Source organism: Streptopelia decaocto (assembly GCF_964273445.1).
Source record: "Streptopelia decaocto genome assembly, chromosome: 4".
In the NCBI taxonomy this organism is placed as follows: Eukaryota; Metazoa; Chordata; class Aves; order Columbiformes; family Columbidae; genus Streptopelia; species Streptopelia decaocto.
In genome coordinates, this window is record NC_138658.1 from 58,711,434 (window position 1) to 58,733,918 (window position 22,485).

The 22,485-nt window shown below is 38.5% G+C and overlaps 1 protein-coding gene across 4 annotated transcripts in view; it reads left to right on the plus strand.

Moving 5' to 3' along the window:
• SEL1L3 (SEL1L family member 3) overlaps positions 1-22,485 on the plus strand; it is a 36,729-nt gene that overhangs the window by 1,845 nt on the left and 12,399 nt on the right. Inside the window, exons 1-15 of one of the 4 annotated variants that reach the window (XM_082051737.1) lie at positions 2,051-2,181; positions 2,814-3,381; positions 4,970-5,096; positions 7,921-8,042; positions 9,394-9,509; positions 12,194-12,249; positions 13,219-13,351; positions 13,947-14,079; positions 14,690-14,836; positions 15,252-15,463; positions 17,029-17,208; positions 18,323-18,442; positions 19,080-19,220; positions 20,308-20,370; positions 22,191-22,367. In XM_082051737.1, coding sequence (XP_081907863.1) covers positions 2,883-3,381; positions 4,970-5,096; positions 7,921-8,042; positions 9,394-9,509; positions 12,194-12,249; positions 13,219-13,351; positions 13,947-14,079; positions 14,690-14,836; positions 15,252-15,463; positions 17,029-17,208; positions 18,323-18,442; positions 19,080-19,220; positions 20,308-20,370; positions 22,191-22,367 — 2,226 coding nt within the window. In that variant the 5' untranslated portion in view covers positions 2,051-2,181; positions 2,814-2,882. Of the gene's footprint in view, positions 1-2,050; positions 2,182-2,673; positions 2,704-2,813; positions 3,382-4,969; positions 5,097-7,920; positions 8,043-9,393; positions 9,510-12,193; positions 12,250-13,218; positions 13,352-13,946; positions 14,080-14,689; positions 14,837-15,251; positions 15,464-17,028; positions 17,209-18,322; positions 18,443-19,079; positions 19,221-20,307; positions 20,371-22,190; positions 22,368-22,485 lie in introns of those variants that run through there. The other 3 variants (XM_082051738.1, XM_082051736.1, XM_082051739.1) reach the window with 3 other exon arrangements.

The following is a 22,485-nucleotide window of genomic DNA, read 5'->3' on the forward strand; positions in this document are numbered from 1 at the left end:
AGAGTCTTGCATCTGGGTAGGAACAACCCCAGGTTCCAGTATAAGTTGGGGAAGGACCTATTAGAGAGCAGTGTACGGGAAAGGGACCTGGGGGTCCTGGTGGACAACAGGGTGACCATGAGCCAGCACTGTGCCCTTGTGGCCAGGAAGGCCAATGGCATCCTGGGGTGTATTAGAAGGGGGGTGGTTAGTAGATCGAGAGAGGTTCTCCTTCCCCTCTACTCTGCCCTGGTGAGACCACATCTGGAATATTGTGTCCAGTTCTCGGCCCCTCAGTTCAAGAAGGACAGGGAACTGCTGGAGAGAGTCCAGCGCAGAGCCACAAAGATGATTAAGGGAGTGGAGCATCTCCCTTATGAGGAAAGGCTGAGGGAGCCGGGTCTCTTTAGCTTGGAGGAGGTTGAGGGGTGACCTCATTAATGTTTACAAATATATAAAGGGTGAGTGTCACGAGGATGGAGCCAGGCTCTTCTCAGTGACAACCAATGATAGGACAAGGGGTAATGGGATCAAGCTGGAACACAAGAGGTTCCACTTAAATTTGAGAAGAAACTTCTTCTCAGTGAGGGTGACAGAGCACTGGAACAGGCTGCCCAGGGAGGTTGTGGAGTCTCCTACTGTGGAGGCATTCAAGACCTGCCTGGACGCCTTCCTATGTAACCTCATCTAGGTGTTCCTGCTCTGGCAAGGGGATTAGACTAGATGATCTTTCGAGGTCCCTTCCAATCCCTGACATTCTGTGATTCTGTGAGTTTGTTCTACAAGGAGCTGGCTTTGGTTTGCAGAACTTAGTACCTTGGGATCACCACCACAAAAAGCAGCAGAATTTCTGCCATTTACTGAAAGTCAAATAGCCACATTCAGAAATCAGTATTAAAATTAAGATGCTCATGTCAACTTTGATATCAGTATTTGTGCTTGTGTGTTATTGTGTGATGTGGTGGTAACTTTTCCAACAGACACCACCCTCCTATTGCTATTCCTTTTTTAGGACCTTTGCTACACATCATTTTTACAATATCCATTTTATAGAATGGAAACGAGGCAGAGAGGAAGGCTGTTACTCTGAAGAAACTACCCATTGTAGAAAGCTTAGATACTGACATTGTGGAGTGTTTTGCTTTTTTATAGCATTTTATTTGTTCAAAGTGAATACTTTGGTGCTTACGCACACATTTATGAGTGCTCAGCATCACCATATGTCTGGCTTCCTGTGTATCTTGTCAGACACAAGAAGATAAAGAGTACTCGGTTGTTCTTGTGGAAAGTGGTTTAAGTGACAAGTTCAGGAACACCTAGAAACACTAAATAAATCTAATTATCTAGAGTTACCAAGCTGCTAAGCAAAGATATCCAGCTTTCTAATCTAATAGTTCCTTCATTCAATTATGTTTTCCAGCTTCTAGTTCAAATAAAGTTTTGGGGTAAATAGTCTCCTCTGTGCACAGCTTTCTTCCACGTGCAACTCTAGAGCTCCTTTGTGCCTTTAAGGAGGCAGGGGTTTGGGGTAGAAACAGCATTTGGTCACATAGTTAAATCCAAAATCTTTATAGAAACAAGGAAGTAGGATAGGTAAGCTTAGTTCTGACTTTTCCTAATGCTTACACCTTCACAGGTTTTGCTGGCTCGTTTTTTTTTGGTGTAGCTTTCAAGGAGTGTCAGGATGTTCTTAAGAAATAAAATGCAATTTAGTTCACCATTAGGAAGTTTCACTGATCCCTGTATTGGACCAAGGGCAAAGTCTTGTCCTTGGTACACAGCACATAATTCCAATAACTCAAAACGTACTAAAGACTTGGCCAAAGCTTTTAAATATTTTGAGAATAGCTGTGAAAAAGCTGTCAATCCAAGATAAATTTGAGTTTGATTTGTTTAAGCAAAGTTAAAAGTCACCCAAGACAGATCTTCTTATTTTAAGCAGTCTTAACGACCAGCTTCCCTGGTAATCATATGTGACAATTCTGAATATTTTAGACGGATCCAGGGACTTGGCAGAAGTGCTGTGCTGGTGGCTGCCCTCTGAACTGAGTAATCCTCAGTATCCTTGGCAGTGCATCAAGCTGGACACTGACTGCAGAGCAGAAAGAAAAGAAGCTGTTTGAAGCCTTAGGGACAAGAACTTCAGCACAGAGAATAATCCTGGTGTGTGTCTAAGCACTCACTCCTAAAGTATCTTATAAGGTATGTAGCTATAGAGAGCAAAAACTAAGCAAATACTGCTTGCTGGTCTTTCTGCTCAGATTTGTATGTCTGTCTTCAGGACAGGAACATTTCTGGAATAAGCTCCTAAACTTTTTACAAACATGAATTAATTCTCAGGAAACTGTTGTGAGCTGACTTAGTAGTTATTCTGCTCTACCCGCATGAGACGAAACAAAAGTGGCTAACTTTTTTAAAAGGTATGGAAACAGGCTGTGGCAGCACAAGTGAATGATACGATGACTAAATGCCAGTACGTTTTAGTATATACTCTTTAGGCCTGATCCTAGGAGTGTCTGTAAACAGCATGACGTGTAAGTCAGTATCTTAGGCGGTATTCCACTTGCGAAAGGGCTGAAGGATACACCCTGTAAATATGATTTGTTTATAGAAGCATGTGTAACTTTGGTGTAGGGGAGTTGTTACCATTAAAACCTCGATCAAGCTCTCCAGTAACCCACCTGTACTTGCTGTGTGAAAGAATCCCAGTATTCTGGAGTTTGAGTATGGTGTATAAACCTTCTGCTTGTGCAGTGTTCTGTTATTGCTGGGAGTATATTATTAATCACATAAACTTAGACTCTCTGGTTAACATGTTTTGTGTTTTTTTCCAGAATTTTCTATCATCCTCTGGAAAGGAAACATTACGGACGACGCCAGTTACTCCACAGTTTGAAAAAAACATGAATTATGTGGACTTTATTCATTTAAACGTTTTAGAAAAGAAAGTTCTTAACAATTCTGAGGTTTCAGTTCAGTATTTATGTTCTAAGCCTTGTATCATTAATTTGGAAGCAGTAGCTTCCTCTGAGTTCAGGACTGGTGTACCAGTGTACAGAAGGAGGTGGAAGGATGAGAACAGCCTTTATATTAGTAGAACTCGACAAGTGCATTTGAAATTTCCAAGCATCATGGTTTACAGAGATGATTATATCATCAGAAACTCAATAATCGTGCACAGCGTGATATTATACGCATGGATTAGTCACAAATCAGTTAGCAGCTACGATGTTGAGCAGAATGAAGACTACCAGGATGCAGTTGCCAAGAATTACACTGTTTTAGAAGCAGTTCCACCATTTGAACGCCCATATAAGGACCACAAAGTTTGTCTTCAGTGGGGTGTTGACTACTTGTGGATGCTCCAGGCAAACAAGATACCTCAGTGTCCTCATGAAAGTGGTAGGTGTAATGTCACTTTTTTTCCCCAAGGAAACTAATGGGACCCAAATAACATCTTTGGTAAGCTGTTAGAAAGTGCATAACTGTAGTAAATAGTAAAGGTTATGTAGAATTATTTACTTGGCCAACATTGTTGAATATGTTGAATATGTAAGCTTCATAACTGTGGGGCTGGAGCTGGAAGTGACTGAAGTCATCATGTCTTTCAGAGCTGGTTTGTTTTATCCCAGCCAGCCTGGAGATTTGTAGCAGCATGGCCATCTATTTTCTGAGTGTATTCAAACAGCTTTATTTAAAACCCACTGATGTCAGTGGACATGATTCCTGTGTCTTCAGAGAGAGTTGTTCAGTTCTTTATTGCATTATTTCAAGGTCAGTCCTGCGGTTCTTACATAGATAATTCTCACACGGGTAGTCTGCCTGATGGCCACACACTCAGAAACGTGTGAATTCTTCATAGTGCAAAAAATTTTCTAGTACTTTTCTTTTTTTCTCTCAAAGCTATTATGGACAAGCACTTTTGCTTTAAAAATTAGTAGTTTTAAATAACGAAATTTGTCTTGCCCAACTTTAGAAATTGTGCTTTCTACAATTCTGCTTTCTAGATTTTCTCAGAGTTCTTCTGATTCTTTGTGTTTCTGCCTATCACTAGCTTTGTGTCTGCTGACAATTTTTTTTGTCCTCAATATATATTCAAAGCAGAACCTAAAAGCAAAAAGGTTATTTTCTTCTAAAGGTTTCTCTTCTAGAAAATCCCATAATGGTATTTGTGTCATTTATTTTCACTACATTGACATGTAAATGCACTGAAGCTGAGCAGGAAAGCACTCCTGTTGCTGCCTTCAGGGGCTTTCTAAAATACTTGTTGGAGGGCATGTTATCTCTGACAACAATATGAAACATCTTATGCATTATCTAATTGTATTATAGATGAAATAGGAGGAAATAACATTCAGATTATTTTTTAAAAATCAGCTTGTAACAAATGGCTTGGGGTATTTGGGGCGTGGGGTTGGGGTTTCTTTTGGTTTTGTGTGGTTTCTTGTTTGATTTTCTAGGAAACCTGATTATATGTAATGGCCTTGAAGATCTTTTTCCTGTTTCTTAGCAGAGGCAGCATTATTAGATTTGTTACAGGATTATGCATATCAGTTAAGAACAGAATTGATATCTATCCATACATACAGTATAAGCTGGAGAGTTGAAAATGGAGAGCAAGTCCAAGAGTTGTGGAGTAATGTCACGTAGGCATAACCAAAGACAGGATGAGATTTTAAACAAAGAACATAAGTGAAGGTGTCTTTCTTACTAACTGCCCCCTTAAGTATCTTAGATTTAAATGAGTCTGTTCTTTCCCTGCTTCTAGTACCAGCTGGAAATTGAATTAATTTAACTTTTCGTGGGTTATTCAGTCCAAAACTGTAATGTATTTAATAACAATGAGTGATCTTGTGTTTAGGGATTTATTGATGGTTTGCCTTAATTTTTAATCTGTTATGATTCAAATGTTTGACTGAACAAGTGTGAGCTAATTAATTAGTTATCAATGCTTGTTTTCTGACAGATTAAGAAAGATTGTATTTTGCAGATGGCGTCCAGATTCTCAACTTCATATACGCTTCCAGTGGGGAGAAAACAGGAATCGTGAAGAAATTTGAGCAATTTGAAAACAGAGAACTTGAGACAGTCAGACAACATCAGATTGATTATCCCATGTAAGTGTAGGTAAATAATTGAAGCAGGTTATAATTGATTATCGAATACTATTGAATGTACTTAAACTCTTAAGCTACACCACAAATTAAAGAAACTCTGCCTACTAGTTTCAGAAGAGGCTTAAAAGGAAACTAGTTAGCTATTCCTTCTGGTTTTTCATTTCAGTTTTGGAGGGGATTAAGCTGAACTTCAGAAAGATGCTTATGATATGTGTCAGTGCAGTGCTTTGTAAGGGGTACCAGTAGTAGGTATAACTGAGCTGGTTAGGCACGGGTAGGAGGGTAAGTTAGCTGATACGTGCTGTCATCATCAGACTGCTGTCTCATGACTAGCTACCTTAAATACAGATCACATTTTAGCATTTGCAGACCAAGTTCAGAGTAGGGTTACTAGCAAGGGCAAGTAGTGTGGAGCAGCTTTTTCCCTATAAATTCATGTTCTAGTTTATTTTGCAGCTGACAAGCCCTTAGTGATAGTCCCCTGCCTTGATAAGTCTTCCAGCTTGAGCTTGTACTATTTTCTTCCACCCTCCCTATGTAAACTCTCCTAGTTGGAGAGGAGTAAAACCCCTTAGCCCCTGCTCGCCATTCAGTTACAGAGGAATCAGTCTGGGAAGATCATCTTTCTCTACTCTTCTCCCCATTCCCCAAACTGTCACAACTCTTCAGTCATATTTTGCAACTTTAGGGGAAAAAGGATATATAGGGATATCAAAATATATCTCCCTTACAACAGATGCTGTTACCCCAGCAACATTATTACAAAAATAGGAAATGATCGCAGGAACTGGAACTTGTCAGCTGGTTTGTGTTTGGCCTGTGACCACAAGAAGAGTGCCAAAGAAGACTTTCCAGATAGCGCAGGTTGCATACAGACTACTGGCCCTCAAGCTGTAGATCTGAAGTCATAAGTACTGAGCAATTTTTAGTTCCTGGCCGCTTCAGGCTGGGTGACAGCCTGGTTTGTACAGCCTGCTGCCCTTTGCTCACCAGCATGGTTGCGTTCTGCTTCTGGCACTGAGGCACTGGTCGAGAATACATGGCATGAATTTATGCAGCTCCTTACTTGCTCCACACAGTTCCACCCTCTCCTGTCTTTGGGTGATGCCTCCAGTGTTAATATAAAGCATTGCCTGTGTCTGGTGGTTGCATGATGGCCTGGAGTAGCTCTATTAAGAAGAGGAAACAAGTTTTCCTTCAGCTCTCTGTATGTGATGGTGTTTCCCTACTGCACGAAGAGGCCAACAGAAACAGATGGATCTACCTGAAGTTACTCATTTGATTGCAGTCAGGGATTTGTAAAGAAAGATGACTGGGGGTGGACAACAGCGATACGAGGTAGTTACCAGTGGACAATTGCAGCAAGGACAGGCTGGGACTGTAAGGGACTGCTTATGCTGTACAGCATTCTGCAGCAATGGGGGGATGTGAAATGAATCAGCATTGTCCCAGACTGTCCCAAGAAATTTGTCCAGAACAGTTATGTGCTCAAACTAGTGATCAAGAATTAAATGGAGACTGCAGCATTTGATACATTGCCAGAGATGAAATATGAAAAGAAAAATATATAGGCAGTATTTTTGGAAGCACAGTGTTTGCCTGTAGGTGTTAACAATCAATATACAAGTGACCGTGATTACAACCGTTCTGTCTCACCCACGTACCGTCTCTGGAGGATATGGTGTTATTAGCTATTTAAAGTGTAGACTCCATTGGGGAAAACTTCACTACCCTCGCATCTTTTTTTAAGCAGGAGGGCAGGTGTCAGGCTTCCAGACCTATATCGGTTTAGTTTAGGAAAAGATACAAGATACTTTATGTTCAGTGCCTTCTTGAGATAGAAGTAAGGCAAGCTGACCCCATTATAAAGTATTAAATATTGTCATTTTTTTCTTAATTATAGAAATATAAACCCCAGATAATATCTCCTTCTAAAAGTCACTAAGAAAAGAGGACTTCTTTATCAGAGATTATAGTAATCGTAATGCTTTGCTGGGTTGTACATTAGAGGTACGGTTTTCAAAAGCATTCAGCATTGGCCTAATGGCTGTGGAAATGTTATGAAAATAAGTGCTCAAGTTTCTGTTAAGAGCACTGAAGTAGATTTAGTCTGGCACAGAGGAACTCCTTAGAATTAAATACTGTGGTATAAATTCTGCTTTTAGTGCCTCAGCCAGCTTTGTGCAGAAATTTCTAAGTAGATAGCGTTATCAGGTCGTCTTTTTTTTTTTTTTAAATTATTATTATTTTCAACCACTCCATAGTTTGCACAGGCTCCACCTTTATTTATCCTATGATAGCCCAGTGACAGCTGTTCAGACCTATCTGTACTACCTGGAGGCTGGATTAATTTTTAATTGTTTCTCCCAAGCACATTTTCACAGTTGGCATTTGGTACAGAAGAGACAGCTTAGTTTTTACTGGCTTCCACAATCAAGATTACAAGACCGTGCATTTGAGGGTTTTGTACTGCAGCCTGCATGCAGGAGGTTGGCTCCAGGTTGTCTCGGTCTTGTTTTCAGTTCCCTATTGATGTAGGATCTGGCAGTTGCTCTGACCCACCGTTCTGGAATTAATTCAGATAACATTCCCTTCGTCTCCTCTCATGTTGTTACCACAAAAGTGCACAGTTAGAAGGAGATCACGAATCCAAGAGTCTTAAGTGCTGTTGCTCTGAAGGTTTGCACTGCACAGAATGTGCTCTGTTCTGAATATTACATGTGTGAAACAGGTTTGCTAAATAAAAGTGAAATGCATGCTTTTCAAATTATTTAGGGAGATTTCTCATCAGGACTGTATTTTTTGTTTATCTTTGCTCATGCAGGTTCACCGTTTCGATCTGGCTGTATTTACTCCATTACTGTGAAAAGGATCTGTGTGGAATACTCTATTTTATTGATCCGAAAGAAATGTACAGTACTCCTGCTGTATTTCTAAATGAGGAAGGTAAGGGATATTATCAACCCCCCTTCAGAAGGGGTGTATTATAGTCTTTATAGATCTGTACTTACTAATAACATTTGTATTATCAGACCTATTTTGTGAAACTGATCCCTTGCAAAATGCTGCTTTTTGACTATACTGTCTCAATAGGAAAGTAGCTACTAAATTAATAGGGTAAAACTGAGAAATAGTTGCGTACCATCTAGTCCTGGGTAACTTCAGAAAATGTCGTCTTTGTCAGGAGAATACACTGAATCTTACAGGTCAGGAACATACACTGGGATTAAACAGTCTTATCTCAAGGAAGAGCCTTTGTTATTATTATTTAAGTATTATTTTAATATTGTTCTCAATTCTTTTATGCACACTACATCAAAATTTTTGTAAATTTGAAATAGCCTCAGAAAAAGTCCAAACGATTCGAGGTCTTGCCTATATTGCAGTGTTGAAGAAGCATTGTCTATTTCCCTGATCCAAAAAAAAAGTTAAGAGGTAGCACTTAGTCTGGCAACGCTTGCAGTGGAAGGACATTCCTGCTAGAAGACGGCTCTTCAGCCTCAGATAGAGAATGAAATTCAGCAGCTGGAGGCTGGCTGGCAGGCTCACAGAGGAAATAAGTGCAGACCTGGCTTTCTCACAAGACATGACGTCTTTTCCCCTTCTTTGCAAGTTTCACAACTAAGCTTTTCCTCTCTGTTATTTTTACTATTTCTATTTTCTGTGTTTTATAACCAGTCTAAGATAATTAATCTGTCCATTATGAACTGGATGGTTTTCTTTGAAGAACAAACAAAAATGGCAGCTCAACTCTTAAGTTATTGGCTTGATTGAGAGTTGCTTGAAAAGGTTATAGGGCCAGTTTTATTCTCAGTGTTAGACTAGATTCTCAGAATAGCCTCTTCAGGTCTTAAGAGCTCAGACTGTGAGTCTAGTGTGTGCAGGTCCAAGTAGCAGAGAGCAGAGTCATGTTGTACTTGATCAGTGCAGTCTCACGTGTTGAGTAGATACTGTTGTCTGTTGTTCCCTCCTGCTGTTTGCCGCAAGTCCTGTCTGCTTTCTGGTGTTTGAGATCAGCTGTGACACCCTCCCTGTTTGCCTTATGTTTAGTGTGTTTATCCCTCAGGTTTTGAGTCTGTGGTTTCATGTTGGAACCCGGGCATTTGCATCCAAGACGCGTAACTGAAATGTGGAGTATGTTTCCCTGGGATCCTGTGAGACCTGATGTATGGCTTGGCAGGTGCCCAGATCTCTGTTGGTGGTGAAGAAGACAGAAGTGCTGTGAATAATAAAGCCCATTCTTGATGTTGATATTTCTGTGGTGTTTATTTCCTTTTTCTTCCTTTGTTGTTGTCAGGTTATGTGCATATTCAGATGCACCTCATGAGAGGAGATGACCTTGCCGTGAAAACTAGCTTCAGCCTTCCTCTGAAGCAGTGGTTTCGACTGGATCTCTCTTTTAAGGGCGGACAGGTATATTTGCTACTGAATTACAGGATCAAGGCTGAGATTTGTCTACTTTGATTATGTCTCTGACAACCCCCTTAACAGATGAGCCTGAAAGACTGTAATTTGTACATACATAGCAAAAGAACGAAAAATTTAACACTAGAAATTGTCTGGGGATGTTCAGACCATCTGACTTTGGGAAATCAACTTAGATGCTCAAGATAAGAGCCAGGAATGAATGTGTATTCAGTTGCTATCTTGGCACACGGTTGTTCTCCGGAGACTTTACTGACTGGAAACCAGGACTCCTGGTTTAGATGCCTTATCTAGATACTCTAAGTTATTAGACGTGGTGTGAATAGCTCTGAGGGACTTGGCACTTGGTGGCTTAGACATTTTTACCGTTTTGATATGAAAATGTAAGTGTCTGGGCTTCTGTGCAGTAGCATATCTCTTGCCTAGATGTGTTAGCTAACAGGAGGCATGTGCAGTTTCCATGTTTTATGTATTTGACAAAGTGGCCTAGGATTGACTAATTAAAAGATAAAAAATATTGCAGTATGCCTCTATAGTAGATAAAATACCTTATTTTCATTTTAACAAATCACAGTTGTTTTTTTCACAAAAGCAGCTCTGAAAATGCAGGCTCCCTGCCCAAGTTCTTGTCTGAACCTCCAGCTATTAAGATATTAGGGTGTGAAAATAATAAAAACCCTTAGTCTTCTGTTTTCTAAGCTTCTTTCTCTTTCAAAGTGTTTGAATAGATTGCATTCTGAGCTGTAAAAATTATTGTTAATTAGTGGCAAGAACAACTAAGAAAATTTGAAGTATGAGGTAAATGATCGATAAAGCTGAAACAATGCCATACTGAGCAATGAACAGGCTAAACTAGTGCTGTTCCTTTTGCACCCCATGTTTTTTTTTAAGTATGTAAGTGGTGAGCAGATTGATTGTCTTGCAAGAAAATCAGGTAGAAACATGTATTTACTTTTAATATAATATGCTTTTAAATATGTTGTTCAAAAATTTAAAAAAAATGTTTTATAGAATCAGAACTGTCTTTTCCTGCTTGTGTAAATTGTAGTTCTAGTTTAAGTACATGAGAAAGGGAAGGGCCTACGGATTTTGAAGCTCAGTTTCAGGTGCAAATGTGAAAGTTACTGCCAATATCAATACAAGAATATTAGTCTTGACTTGTTGGAAATTTGAGGATTGCTTGTACAATTGGATTAAGAAAACATATTTTTCCATCAGAGAGCAGAGGAAACTTATTCAGGTGTGAGATAAAACCTGTGGTCAATAAATTTCCACTTCTAGAAAAAATAAGAGAGCCATGAAGAGTTTAATGAGCACTCTTGTGGAAAAAAGAGAAAGTAGGACCCAACTTAAAAACATTTCACTACTTAGAGCCATTCGCTAGGACAGATAAAGCTGTGGTTCAGTTCCATCTGGTTGATGTATCTTCCTGTAGTAAGTTTTCAAATGCTACAATCCTCAAAAGGCACTTTGTGTCCAAAGAAGAGCAATGAAGCTGGTGAGGGGTCTGGAGCACAAGTCTGATGAGGAGCAGCTGAGGGAACTGGGCCTGTTTGGCCTAGACAAAAGGAGGCTGAGAGGAGACCTTATTGCTCTCCAGAGCTCCCTGAAAGGAGGTTGTAGCATGGAGGGTGTTTGTCTCTTCTCCCAAGTAGCAAGTGATAGGACAAGAGGAAATGGCCTCAAGTTGCACTAGGGGAGGTTTAGATTGGATATTAGGAAAAAATACTTCACAGAAAGGGTTGTCAGGTATTGGAACAGGCTGCCCAGGGAAGTGGTAGAGTCACCATCCCTGGAGGTGTTTAAAAGTCCTGTAGATGTGGTGCCTGGGGATGTGGTTTAGTGGTTGACTTGGTAGTGTTAACAGTTGGACTTTATGATCTTAAAGGACTTTCCTAACCAAAATGATTCTATGATTATTTCACTTCCATTGATTTAGATACTTTTAGTCCAGCATGATCCGAGACAATTAGGTAAGGTTGGGAATTGAGGCATCAAGAAATTAGGAGCCAGATTTTAAGAGCATTTAAAGATGCAGCTGAGTCCTTAAAAAACACTTGAGAAAATTTTCCAGTTTTTTTATGAGTCCTTAGACAACTTTTTGCAATACCAACATGTATGAAAATCTTACCTTGTCTTCCTTCCTAGGCATTTGAACTCCTTTAAGCATTCAGGCACTGAAAGTCTACTGAAAGAACATCTCCTGTAGAAGCAGGAGTGGAACCCAGACTTTTTTTAAAGTCATGGCCTGTTACATTGGCTTTATGGTTATTCTTCACCCATAAGCTACAATTTCTTGAGAAGATTAATATTCTCTTCATTTAGCATCTTTGTTATATATAAGCAAAACAGCCTTTCACACTTTGGAAAAATGAAAGCTTCAGCAAAGTACAGATCTCTTGTAACTGAACACAGGAATGAAATAGGTAAAGTAGGAAACGTGTGCTATTTTTGCTACTTTTCATCGCATATGGGTTGGCCAGGACAGACCAGTGCCAGTGCTTTCCATGACGCTCTTCTGACATACATCAGATATGTGACACCATCCTCTTTAGGGCAGAGGCGATACAACAAGCTGCAGCTATAATCTTCTGAATTATTGGTTCGAATGGCTTAATAAATGTACCTTGTAAAATTTCTTTAATTATAATTAATATTTTGTGTTCTTTTAGATAGAAGTGAGCAGCGTTGGGAAGAATTTGAAAATACATCATCACCAGTCTTTTAAGTAAGCAGCATTTTACCCTTTGTTGAGTAATATGTGTCTATTTGTTCAGATATGGAAAATAGGAGGAGAGCACAAGTTTGTAACTGAGATTCCAATGATTTTCAAAATGTCAGTGGTCTTTTTCCACTCTATGCTTCCAAAACCAGTCTACACTACTATACTTGCACTGAGCATGAGCTGAATAATTTTTTAATTGCCATGAGCTAGTTGAGTTAACGTGCTGCCTGATCTAGTACTAGGGTCTGATAACCCTCACTAAAAACTGATTGGAACATCAGTGGCATTAGGATCAGTCTTCAAATTAAGTCTTGGTCTTACTGAAGTCAAGGGAAGTTTTGCTGTAAGAAAGCTAGGATGCTACCAGTGAAATTGTTATCTGCTTTGCTTAGGTAGAGGGTACAATTTCTATCAAAAATGTTCATGCTCTATCATTTATTTTAAGTAATGGAATACTTTTTTTAAATGGATCTTAAATTGTTCTATTTCACTGTAATTTAATATTGATTCTTTCTTGTACAAATAATTGGAAAAAACTTTTAATACGCAAACTATGCAACAGTAAATTGCATGGCAGACTTCAGTGTTGTTCCTTCTCTGCTATGGTTTACAAACCAGAAATTGTAAATTTGTAGGTAGTAACTCTAGGATACAGATAACTTAAATTTTCGTATAGAGCAAGGGATAGGTTGAACTTGAAATCTTTAACATTGTATAATGATCTATAAAGCACCAGGTTAGAAAAATAAAACACCCTGCTGGTTTAATAGGTTTGTAGTCAAGGGAGCTGTTAAATTTCCTCCAGAATTTATCACACTAAATTGCAGAGTAGATAGTGAGAGGTGAGAAAAGAAAAATATATTGGCAATGAGTTTAAGGCGGTCAGTTACAGAAATTCCGAGGTACACATTTTTTTTTTTTCTTTCATAGTAGCTCTTGATAGCCAGCTTACTTCTCTTTCATGTTCTCAAGTTTTAGGGAAGATTTATATTATGATGACACTGCAGGATACTTTGTTCTTGGAGGCAGTGGATATGTGAAAGGAATTGAAGCATTCTTTGGACCTGTGAAATACTACCGTCTCAATGTGTTGGAAACACAACAGGTAAACAAAAGAAGTATTTGGAAATATTTAAATATTAGCAGGCAGCTATGGCTATATTTTATTTTTTTTAAACTGAAGCTGTTACTGAGTGATAAACTTGCTACAAAGCATAATACTACTTGGGAAGATGTAACGAAAATACGATAATTTTCTGTTGAAATTTAGGAATGTTAGCTACCACTTCAAATGCTGAAAGATAAGACTTTTAGAAGTGAGTATGTAAAGCAATATTCCTAAATCTGTATTTAAGTAAGAACTTATTTTCAGAATCGCTTTGTTTCCCAAAGGTTTTGATGATATAGCATTGAGCACATTTGATTGGTTTATGGTTTTGTTGAAATTCGTGGTAAAAATCACATAGACTTGGTCAATTTTGGAAGCTTACCCATGCTTTCTTGGATTATGCTGTTCATAGAAATGGTCTGTTGTGGCCATTATCAGGTTGCTTGGCACATTGACATGATGCGCCAGAGAAGCTAATTGTCATAAACAGTCTGTTTCCTTTTGTTATTTGCCTGCAACCCTTCTTTCTAGTCAAGCATAGACAACAACAGACACTGTAGATGCCATTTATCTATCATTTGCCTTTTTATAGATTTCTAACCCTCTTCATGACAAAGAAACAGTGGAACAAATCGAACTCTACTATGAGAGATGTATGGACATTCAAGAAATAGTTTATGAGTACAGATACCTCGTAAGGCAAGGCGAAAAAGCACCAAGAAATTGTAAGTGTTGACCTATGAGATATGACTTTTAAACTGTCATCTTTGGAGACTTTTTCCTCTCCTTTTACCAGGATTTGGATAATGATCATGAAAAGTAAACTTTGATTCAGTGATAACAAGTAAAAAACAATAATTTGAGGAGTTTAGCCTTGTTACAGGTAGCTACAACTGTGGTTTTGTCCCAGCAAAGACTTTTGTGCTACGGAATACAAACTTAAATCATGTTCTTGGTATTTCTTCTCTAGTAAGACAGGTGCATAAAGGGACAAAGAAACACTTTCAAGTTTACGTGTGAGCTGTTCAGTTGCCTGCCTTCCATTTCATTCTCAAATGACCCTAAAGGCACATGTATTTTAAGCCCTTTCCCAAAATTCGATCACGTGCATTGTGACCAGAATTTGGATGAGAGTAGAAGGAATATTAGGTATTTATAAGTGGCCTGTGCTATCTGTATCTGTATGAGTTTTTAGCACTGCTTTGTGTTAAGGATGTCCTGATCTTGTCCATGAATTTTTAGTTTACCCTAGAAAAGTTTTTTTTTTCTACCAGAAGTTTGTTTTAAAGACCAGACAAGTCGGCTTTCATGTCTTAAATATGTTGTTTTCTCTAGGTTACTATGAGAACTATTATTTGGAGCTGATTCACAAATATGGAGAAAAATCCAAATGCAAAGCCTTTGTGTGGGGAAAGGAGCTCAGGGAAAAGTACCACACTTTGTTCAAACTGTTACAAGAGATGGATTTCACTGCTCCAGATGGTAGTCATATTTTATTTTATTGTTCTTAAATAATCCACAATATATGTGTAGTGAGTTAGTATACTTTGACTTCAGTTCACGTTTTATGCTTTTTATATCAGCAAACTTAGTAAAGCAGTGTCGTGTGGCTTTTGTGTTGTGCTGCAAATGAAGGATGGCTTATTGGGTAGAAGGAAATAGGGATAGTCTTACATTTTTAGTGGTTAGTTACTTTGAGATGGTCTTTTGGATTTTTTTTTCACCCTTACTATTCTACAGTACCTTGTATCTCTAGGATTTTTGATTGTCTGCATTGAGAAGTACATTCAGCTTGAGAAATAACAAAATCTATCTCAGTTCCATTAAATTGAGGAGGGGAGATCAATTCCTGATTTTAACTCTTGCAATAACTGTGTGTCTTATGTTTTAATTTTAGTGTCAAAAGATGGAAGAGATACAGTTCTAGAAGTTGGCCGGAGGATATTTGAGAAGGTTACAAAGGATCTGTCCAGTGCCAATGGCCTCAGCAATGTGGGCTCCTCTGTTCCTCTCTTGGTGGATTCCAGTTGTTGCGGATACCATAAAGCTTCCTATTTTCTTGCAGTTATATTTGAAACAGGGCTCGGTGTGTCTGTGGATCGTACAAAGGTAGTGTATTAAATATGTTCGGTTACGTCTGTGAAATCAATTATCTTTAAAGGCAATTTAGAAATGGGATGACTTTATGATCAATTAAATTAAGAAATGTGAAATGGCCTCCAGATCCAGGCTGTGATTGAAGGGATTCCCCAATACAGCTACTCCCAAATAGCCTGGTGGCAGCGAAGCCTTTATGAAGTCATGGTGGTGGGAATCCTCATCCTGCTCATCCAGAACAAGGAAATTAGTTACTTACTAAGACCTAAAAATGATGGTAAAGTGAACAGCATGGAACATACTGCTTTTCCCAGTCACTGAGGAGGTAGGATGAAGTAATAACCCTTGAGTCACCCACAGTCATTTTTAGATGGGTATGAAAAAGGTCTCACGTCAGGCAGATCTCCTAAAGCAGAAAGGTTGCATTGCATAGTCAGGAAAGAAGTCCCATTTTGCAGTGTGCAGAATGTGTCACTGAGTGTGTTACGGTCAAATGATAAATACAAAATATAAAAAACGTTTTCTTTAGGAAAAAACCTGACCATGCTTCAGCTGAGCAACTGCAGAGCACATGAACTCCTGACCTTTTAGGCAGATTGCAAATAGCTGAAATGTCTCCCTGTGATTCTGTTACAAGGTCAAATAAAGGGAAGGTGTTTATATATCACTGGAAGAGGGTTATGCTGAAATTGCCAACAGATATTTAGTTGGGTTATAATAGTGTAATACAAAATGCTCATAAAGAACAGCAGATTTGCCTCATGTGGTTACAGGATACTAAATCAGAAGAACCCCTGAGAGGCCAATCTGAGATTAAGCTCACTCCAGTTTCTCAAACAAAATAAACCTTAGACAGGAGCCTTTTTTATACCCTAATTATGGAGTATACCTAGTGCTAATTATGGAGGCTAAGTAATTTAATTGTTGGATCCCCTTCAGATAGTGTAGGAAGTAATTTAATATTCAGTGCAGATGGGACACCGCTGTTTTTATTACTGTGCAGGTGAAAAATAATAGTAATGCTGAAAGTAGTTTTGGCAAATGTGTTATACCTAGACTATTTCTAGCACCAATTAATATGTTTCTCAAGGGAGCTTTGTGCTGAAACCTTGTCAGCCACAAGTCCCATCCTTTTATTCTTGTCAGATCCTTAGGGTAAGATTTTCAGGTGCTGTGTGTTAGCTTTCATGTTTTTCCACTGAATTCGGTGCCAAAACTCCACTTGACATCAGCGAGACTATTTAAGTCACTGCTGAGTATAAAATGTGTCAGAGTATAATTAACACTATTAATAAAGTGGCATTAAAAATTGCTGCACACTTAGTGGTGGCAGAATAAGTGCAATTCTTGAAAAGTATTCAGACAGTCTAGCTTTTCTTTCAAATCCTTCTATATATATAGAAGATACTTTAACTACTTTAGGGCTGTGCATAACTATATAGCTATATTTACATGGTATAGCTGGTATATCAGCTGCCAGTATGAACACTCTGTTCCTTGTAAATCTCCAACAAAGTGCTAACCTTATGAGATGTGCAGTGAATTCACTATTGTTTATGTCTTTTGATTTTTGCCAGGGACTGGTGTATAGTTTGGTTGGCGCTCAGGGGGATGAGAGACTTGCTGTGATGAATCTTGGCTATAAACATTACCAAGGCATTAATAACTATCCACTTGATTTGGAGCTGTCGTATGCCTATTACAGTAATATTGCAATAAAGACATCGTTGGATCAACACACTATAAAAGGGGAACAGGTGAAAGAGTTCTAAGTGTTTCTGAATTTGTTTTCTGTTCAAATGACTTTTCATGTACTAATTATGTGGCCAGAACATTTTTTGTCATGATTTACAAATATTAGCTCATCTGATTGATGTCCCTGCCCATGGCAGGGCTGTTGGACTAAATGATCTTTAAAGGTCCCTTCCAACCCAAACCATTCTATGATTGTTACAGTAGGTATCATTACTCTGTCTGTTAGCAAGGGGGAGACCATATCAGTGTTAGGCTCAAATCCTCAAAATTGTCCACATGCCTATTTTTCAGTAAAGTCTTATTCTTGGGCCCTAATTCCTCACTCAATATTTTTTTAGTTATTAATATAATTGGATGTGTTTATTAAGCAACTGATCTTCTGTTTCCATAGCCAAACACCATGAAGTTCCTGCAAAAGATTAATTGTCCTCTCCATATTTACACCTTTTATACAACCAAATGTAAAGATTTGACTATGAAATAGCAATCTGATAAGAAAAAGTTACAGTAAAACAATTTTAGAATGAGCTCCTAAACAGGAGGTAACACAATTTTATCTGTAAGGTACTTTATCAAGGTAGGCCAGTACTAGAGTCCTAGATTATCAGAAAGAATTATTATTGTACAAAAAATAGAGAGATTTTGATTGCTGACAAACTAAAAATCAGCAGCCAGCCACCTTGATGAGAGTACTGTAGGGCAGGTCTTTATCAAGCTTTCTGCCAGACTTTTTTATCTTTTAAGAGAGATCTCTATGGAAACTAAAAAGCCTTAAAATGCTTAAAAGTGTTTATTTACCATTATTAAGTGCCTTTAAAAACTACAAAGGAGAGGTGGTGTTTTGTTTTGTTTTGTTGTATTTCAGTTGTTGACATCTTTGCATATCTTGCCAGTGCAGAATGCACTTACAGTTTTGTTCTGTATCAAAGCAGTAAACGTTTTTTTACACTGGGTGTAAGGATGTTTCTTAAGCAGAGGGGTGGTGAGAATTTAAAACCCAGAACTGATCCTGAATTTTTAGGGATAAACAGGCAATGGGCAACATTTTTGTTTTGGCAGCAGGTGTATAAATTCATTGTGTAATTTATTTTTTGTTGTTGTTGAACTACTCTTCAGGCATTTGTTGAAACTATAAGGCTGATGGATGATGAACTGCTAAAAGCTCAAACAAAAGAAGATGGTGATGTCTTTATGTGGTTAAAACATGAAGCAACAAGAGGAAATGCAGCTGCACAGGTATAAAGTAATGCATTTCCCTTTTCTTGGTTTTATACACATCACGTATGTACATCTGTAGACCATGCAGGAAAGACGTGGAGGAGAATGAAGCAGACAGATGTTTTCTCTTTCTATCCAGAATTTCTTCTCTTTTTTTTTACTGAACTTGAACTATTTTATTTCGCGTGTTTCTGTCCGATAATATCCAGTGACCGTGCAAAAAGTTGTAACAATGACGCTAGGCAAAAGGGAAGAGTTATCAAGACTTAGCAACCTCCTTCTCAGATCATTTTCCCTGGGTTTGTGTTTGACATGGTGCAGTTGCTTCTGCAGATATGAGACCAGCAGCAGTATTTTGTAATACTGAGCCACTTGCATGCATCAGATCTGCCTTTATCACTTACCTCTGCACTTAAATCAAGCCAGACTATCATGGTACTGACAGCTGTGAAAAATAACCCTGCTGTAGATTTATTATCAGTACATTTCACCACTGAGAATATTCCTTATAGCCAATTGTTCTCAAACTATTGAGGACGTGAAACCAGTTTATTCACATATTTAAAATCCATTTAAGCCTGCAAAAGTCTGCTCCTGCAATTCCAGTTTCAATACTAGCATTTGTAACAGTAGTGCTTCTGTTTTTTTCTTTTAGCAACGATTGGCTCAGATGCTGTTTTGGGGCCAGCAAGGAGTGGCAAAAAATCCTGAAGCTGCAATAGAATGGTATGCAAAGGGTGCAACAGAAACAGAAGATCCAGTGTTAATATATGATTATGCCATTGTGTTATTTAAGGTAAGTCATGTTTCGTACTTTCACTTCAAAAAAAAAATCATTCCTATGATATGGATGTTTGTAAGTTACCTGCAGTGAACCACTGTGAGAGTGGGTGCAAGTGCTTTTAGATTTACTCTGAAAGTCAATCAATAGTTATGAAGCTAATGTTGATTTTTACCAGATATGCACATAAATTTTAAGAAGAGCAAATTAAAAGCAGTTTAGTCACTTTGTTCCTAGCCAGGTTTAGGATCAGAATACCACCTAAATTGTAATCCTAATTTTTCCTAATGGCTTCTCATCCCAAAAATCTAGCCAGCTAGTAGGCATAAGCCTTGGTGTAGAGATGTAGGTCAAAGTTCGAGCCTTTCTTAGAATGCCCTTTATTAGATTTCTGGGAAATTGCTTTTGAATAGGAATTGATAGTCTCTGCATGCAGTTAGATTTTTTTCCTGCTAGAGCAGTAGACCGCAGAAGCTAAACTCAGGCTTAACCCCACCTGAGTCAAACAAGTTGTATCAGCTAAGTGGTGTCACCCGTAAGACATTCAGCAGTACTATAGGTTAGAGATAGTAGTGAAGAACTGTTAGGTCTTCATTCCTTTAACAGTGGCTATTCTCTACAAAATGCTTTCTCAAGTTTTGCTTGTGTTAATTTTGAGCACCCGTAGTCTGTTTGACCCATGTCTGGAATTAATTTATATGGACAATATCAGCATAGCGCCTGTGCATCTATAGCATCTTTTTCACAAAAGCTGAGAGCTCATACTCATTGCCAATGAACAACCTATGCACCTTTGAATGTCATTCATTCTTCCTTAGTTGCTGAAAATTAAAAAAGATGAAAATTATAATATTTTTTATCCATAAAAATCACTTGGATCAAATAGTGAAATATTTTTTCCTAGACTGAATCACTGAGGTATTGTAAAGCTGTAAATGAAGGATAAGCACAAAGCTGGGTTTTTTTTGTTCTAGCCATTTAAAGCTGAATAACACCTAGTAGATAATAGTATCAATGTTAAAATGCATTTTGAGTATGTATATTTGCATTTTCATCAGTCTGTATTTCTAAACAATGATTGTTTCACATATCTATTTCCTAGGGCCAAGGTGTGAAAAAGAATACAAAACTTGCTTTGGAATTGATGAAGAAAGCAGCAGCCAAGGTAAAATGTAATAAATATTTTATCGTATAAGTCCTATACTGGGTGCTAATAATTATGAACTCTATATAAAATGCATATTATCGTAATTATGTGTAAGTACTAGTTGCTTTTCCTGGTGTCTTCACCATGAATGGTGAAAACCCTGTTTTCCTGTATTGGGAGACTAGACCACTCAAAATCAGCCAAAATTTCTATGGAAGAAAAGGAATTTTCTGTACTTACATCTTTTGGAACCTGATGATAGGTGACTTACAGAGTAAAGACTGAGGTCTGGATTGTACTTCTGCAGTCTGCATGGAGTGGTGGTGCATTCCTGCAGCACAAGAGCTGAATGCAGAAGAGTGGTGGCTTCCCTGGGCAGTGATGGTTTGTGGCCAGTTCTCTCTGCTTACAGTTGGGACTCCTCCAGGGATGCTGGTGACTGGAAAAACACTGTATGCTCTCTGTCTGGCGAGCTCTTCGCTACTTCAGGGAGAAGACCTGGTTGTCCCAAAGCCTTCTGTTTTTTTATAGCAGGGGGAAACATTGACCAGCACCACAGAGAAGAGGAGCTTCACTCCATTTAATGATCTAGTACAGTCAGATTACCCAGGCCATGATCTGGTCCTTAGTATAAAAATAAAAGAGTACCTAGACCTTGAGTATCTTCCTAGCTCTAGGACCAGAACTAGTTAAATTACTGACAATGACAGTAGGACTTTGCTGCTGACCACCATCAGAAAAGAATCGTGCTGGTTCTATCATTCCTTTGAAACAGGAGAGACTACCTGTTCTACTGCCTGTTTGGGAAAGGCATGAATAAACTGAGTGGTTTTCAGTGTGATCAAAATTCCCTGGATTCAGGATCTGAGGAACAGATTCCAGGAAACATCCTAAAGACAGCAATTTCCTTACTCTCCTTGAACCCAGATACTTATGTTTTCATGCTCCAGTTCACATTTTCTTTTCAGAAATAACACCATAATTATTGAAAAGTTTAACTGCTTTTGCATTTTAATGGTTAAGCTAGTAACATTGTTCAAATCTGAAAGGAAAAGGAATCCTTACAGGCCAGAGGGCGTTTGTAAGCACCAGTAGTATGCAGTTCTCTCTACAGAGATTACAGGAGGAGACTATGCAGTGTAGAAGCCATCAGTAGCGTATTTGTGCACGGAGATTTTTTTAGGTAGCTTTTACCTTATGTCACTGTTCTGCCATGGCTGCTATTAAACATACATTATAAAATAAGAGTAAATGTCATGTTCACGTTTGTTTGAGTAAATTGAACTGCTGCCATACTTGCAGCCACCATATGATCTACCAGTTTATGCAAGGAAACAGTGAGTCATTGCAACCAAAATAAAAACTGTTCCAGGAAGATCTCTTGATCCATAATTATTGATGCAAAGATGCAACTTAGCAATAGCACATAGCACTGTCTTAAGCAGATCTATATGTTGTTGGTCAAATATATTTGGAAAACAGCATCATAAAATTCTGTGTTCGTTGCTTTTTATTTATTCTTAGATAAATAGTCACAGTTTCTTCTTGTCAACAAGTATAAATCTGAATGCAGATACGGCTGAGACTGTATAATAAGATGACACTGGAGTCATTCCTTGCTCTCAATATGAGGCCACAAATCAAAATAGCATGAAAAAAGACAGTGAACCTTTTTATCCCTTAGTCCCAGGTCAGTAATAATCCTGGCTGGATTCTTGTGCCAGGTCACGATAGGCAAGGTCATGGGAGAACCCAAAGTTGAGCAGCAGGTTGGAATTGCAAAGTGACCCAAAGCAGAATCAAACTTGTGACCTGGCTCTGCCCTTCTCCTTCCTCAGGGCTTGCCCCAGGCAGTGAATGGATTGGGATGGTATTACCACAATTTTAAGAGAGACTACAGAAAAGCAGCCGAACACTGGTTAATTGCTGAAGAACTGGGAAATCCAGATGCATCGTACAATCTTGGTGTCCTTTATTTAGATGGGATTTACCCTGGAGTACCTGGTAGAAATCAAGTGAGTAAATATTAAATAGCATTTTTTCTTACATGTGGGCCCAGTTTAGAAGTTTTTGCTTCATTCTGGACACTGTTGTGTTCACTCTGTGTTGGTTTTGGTACCTTTTATGACAAAG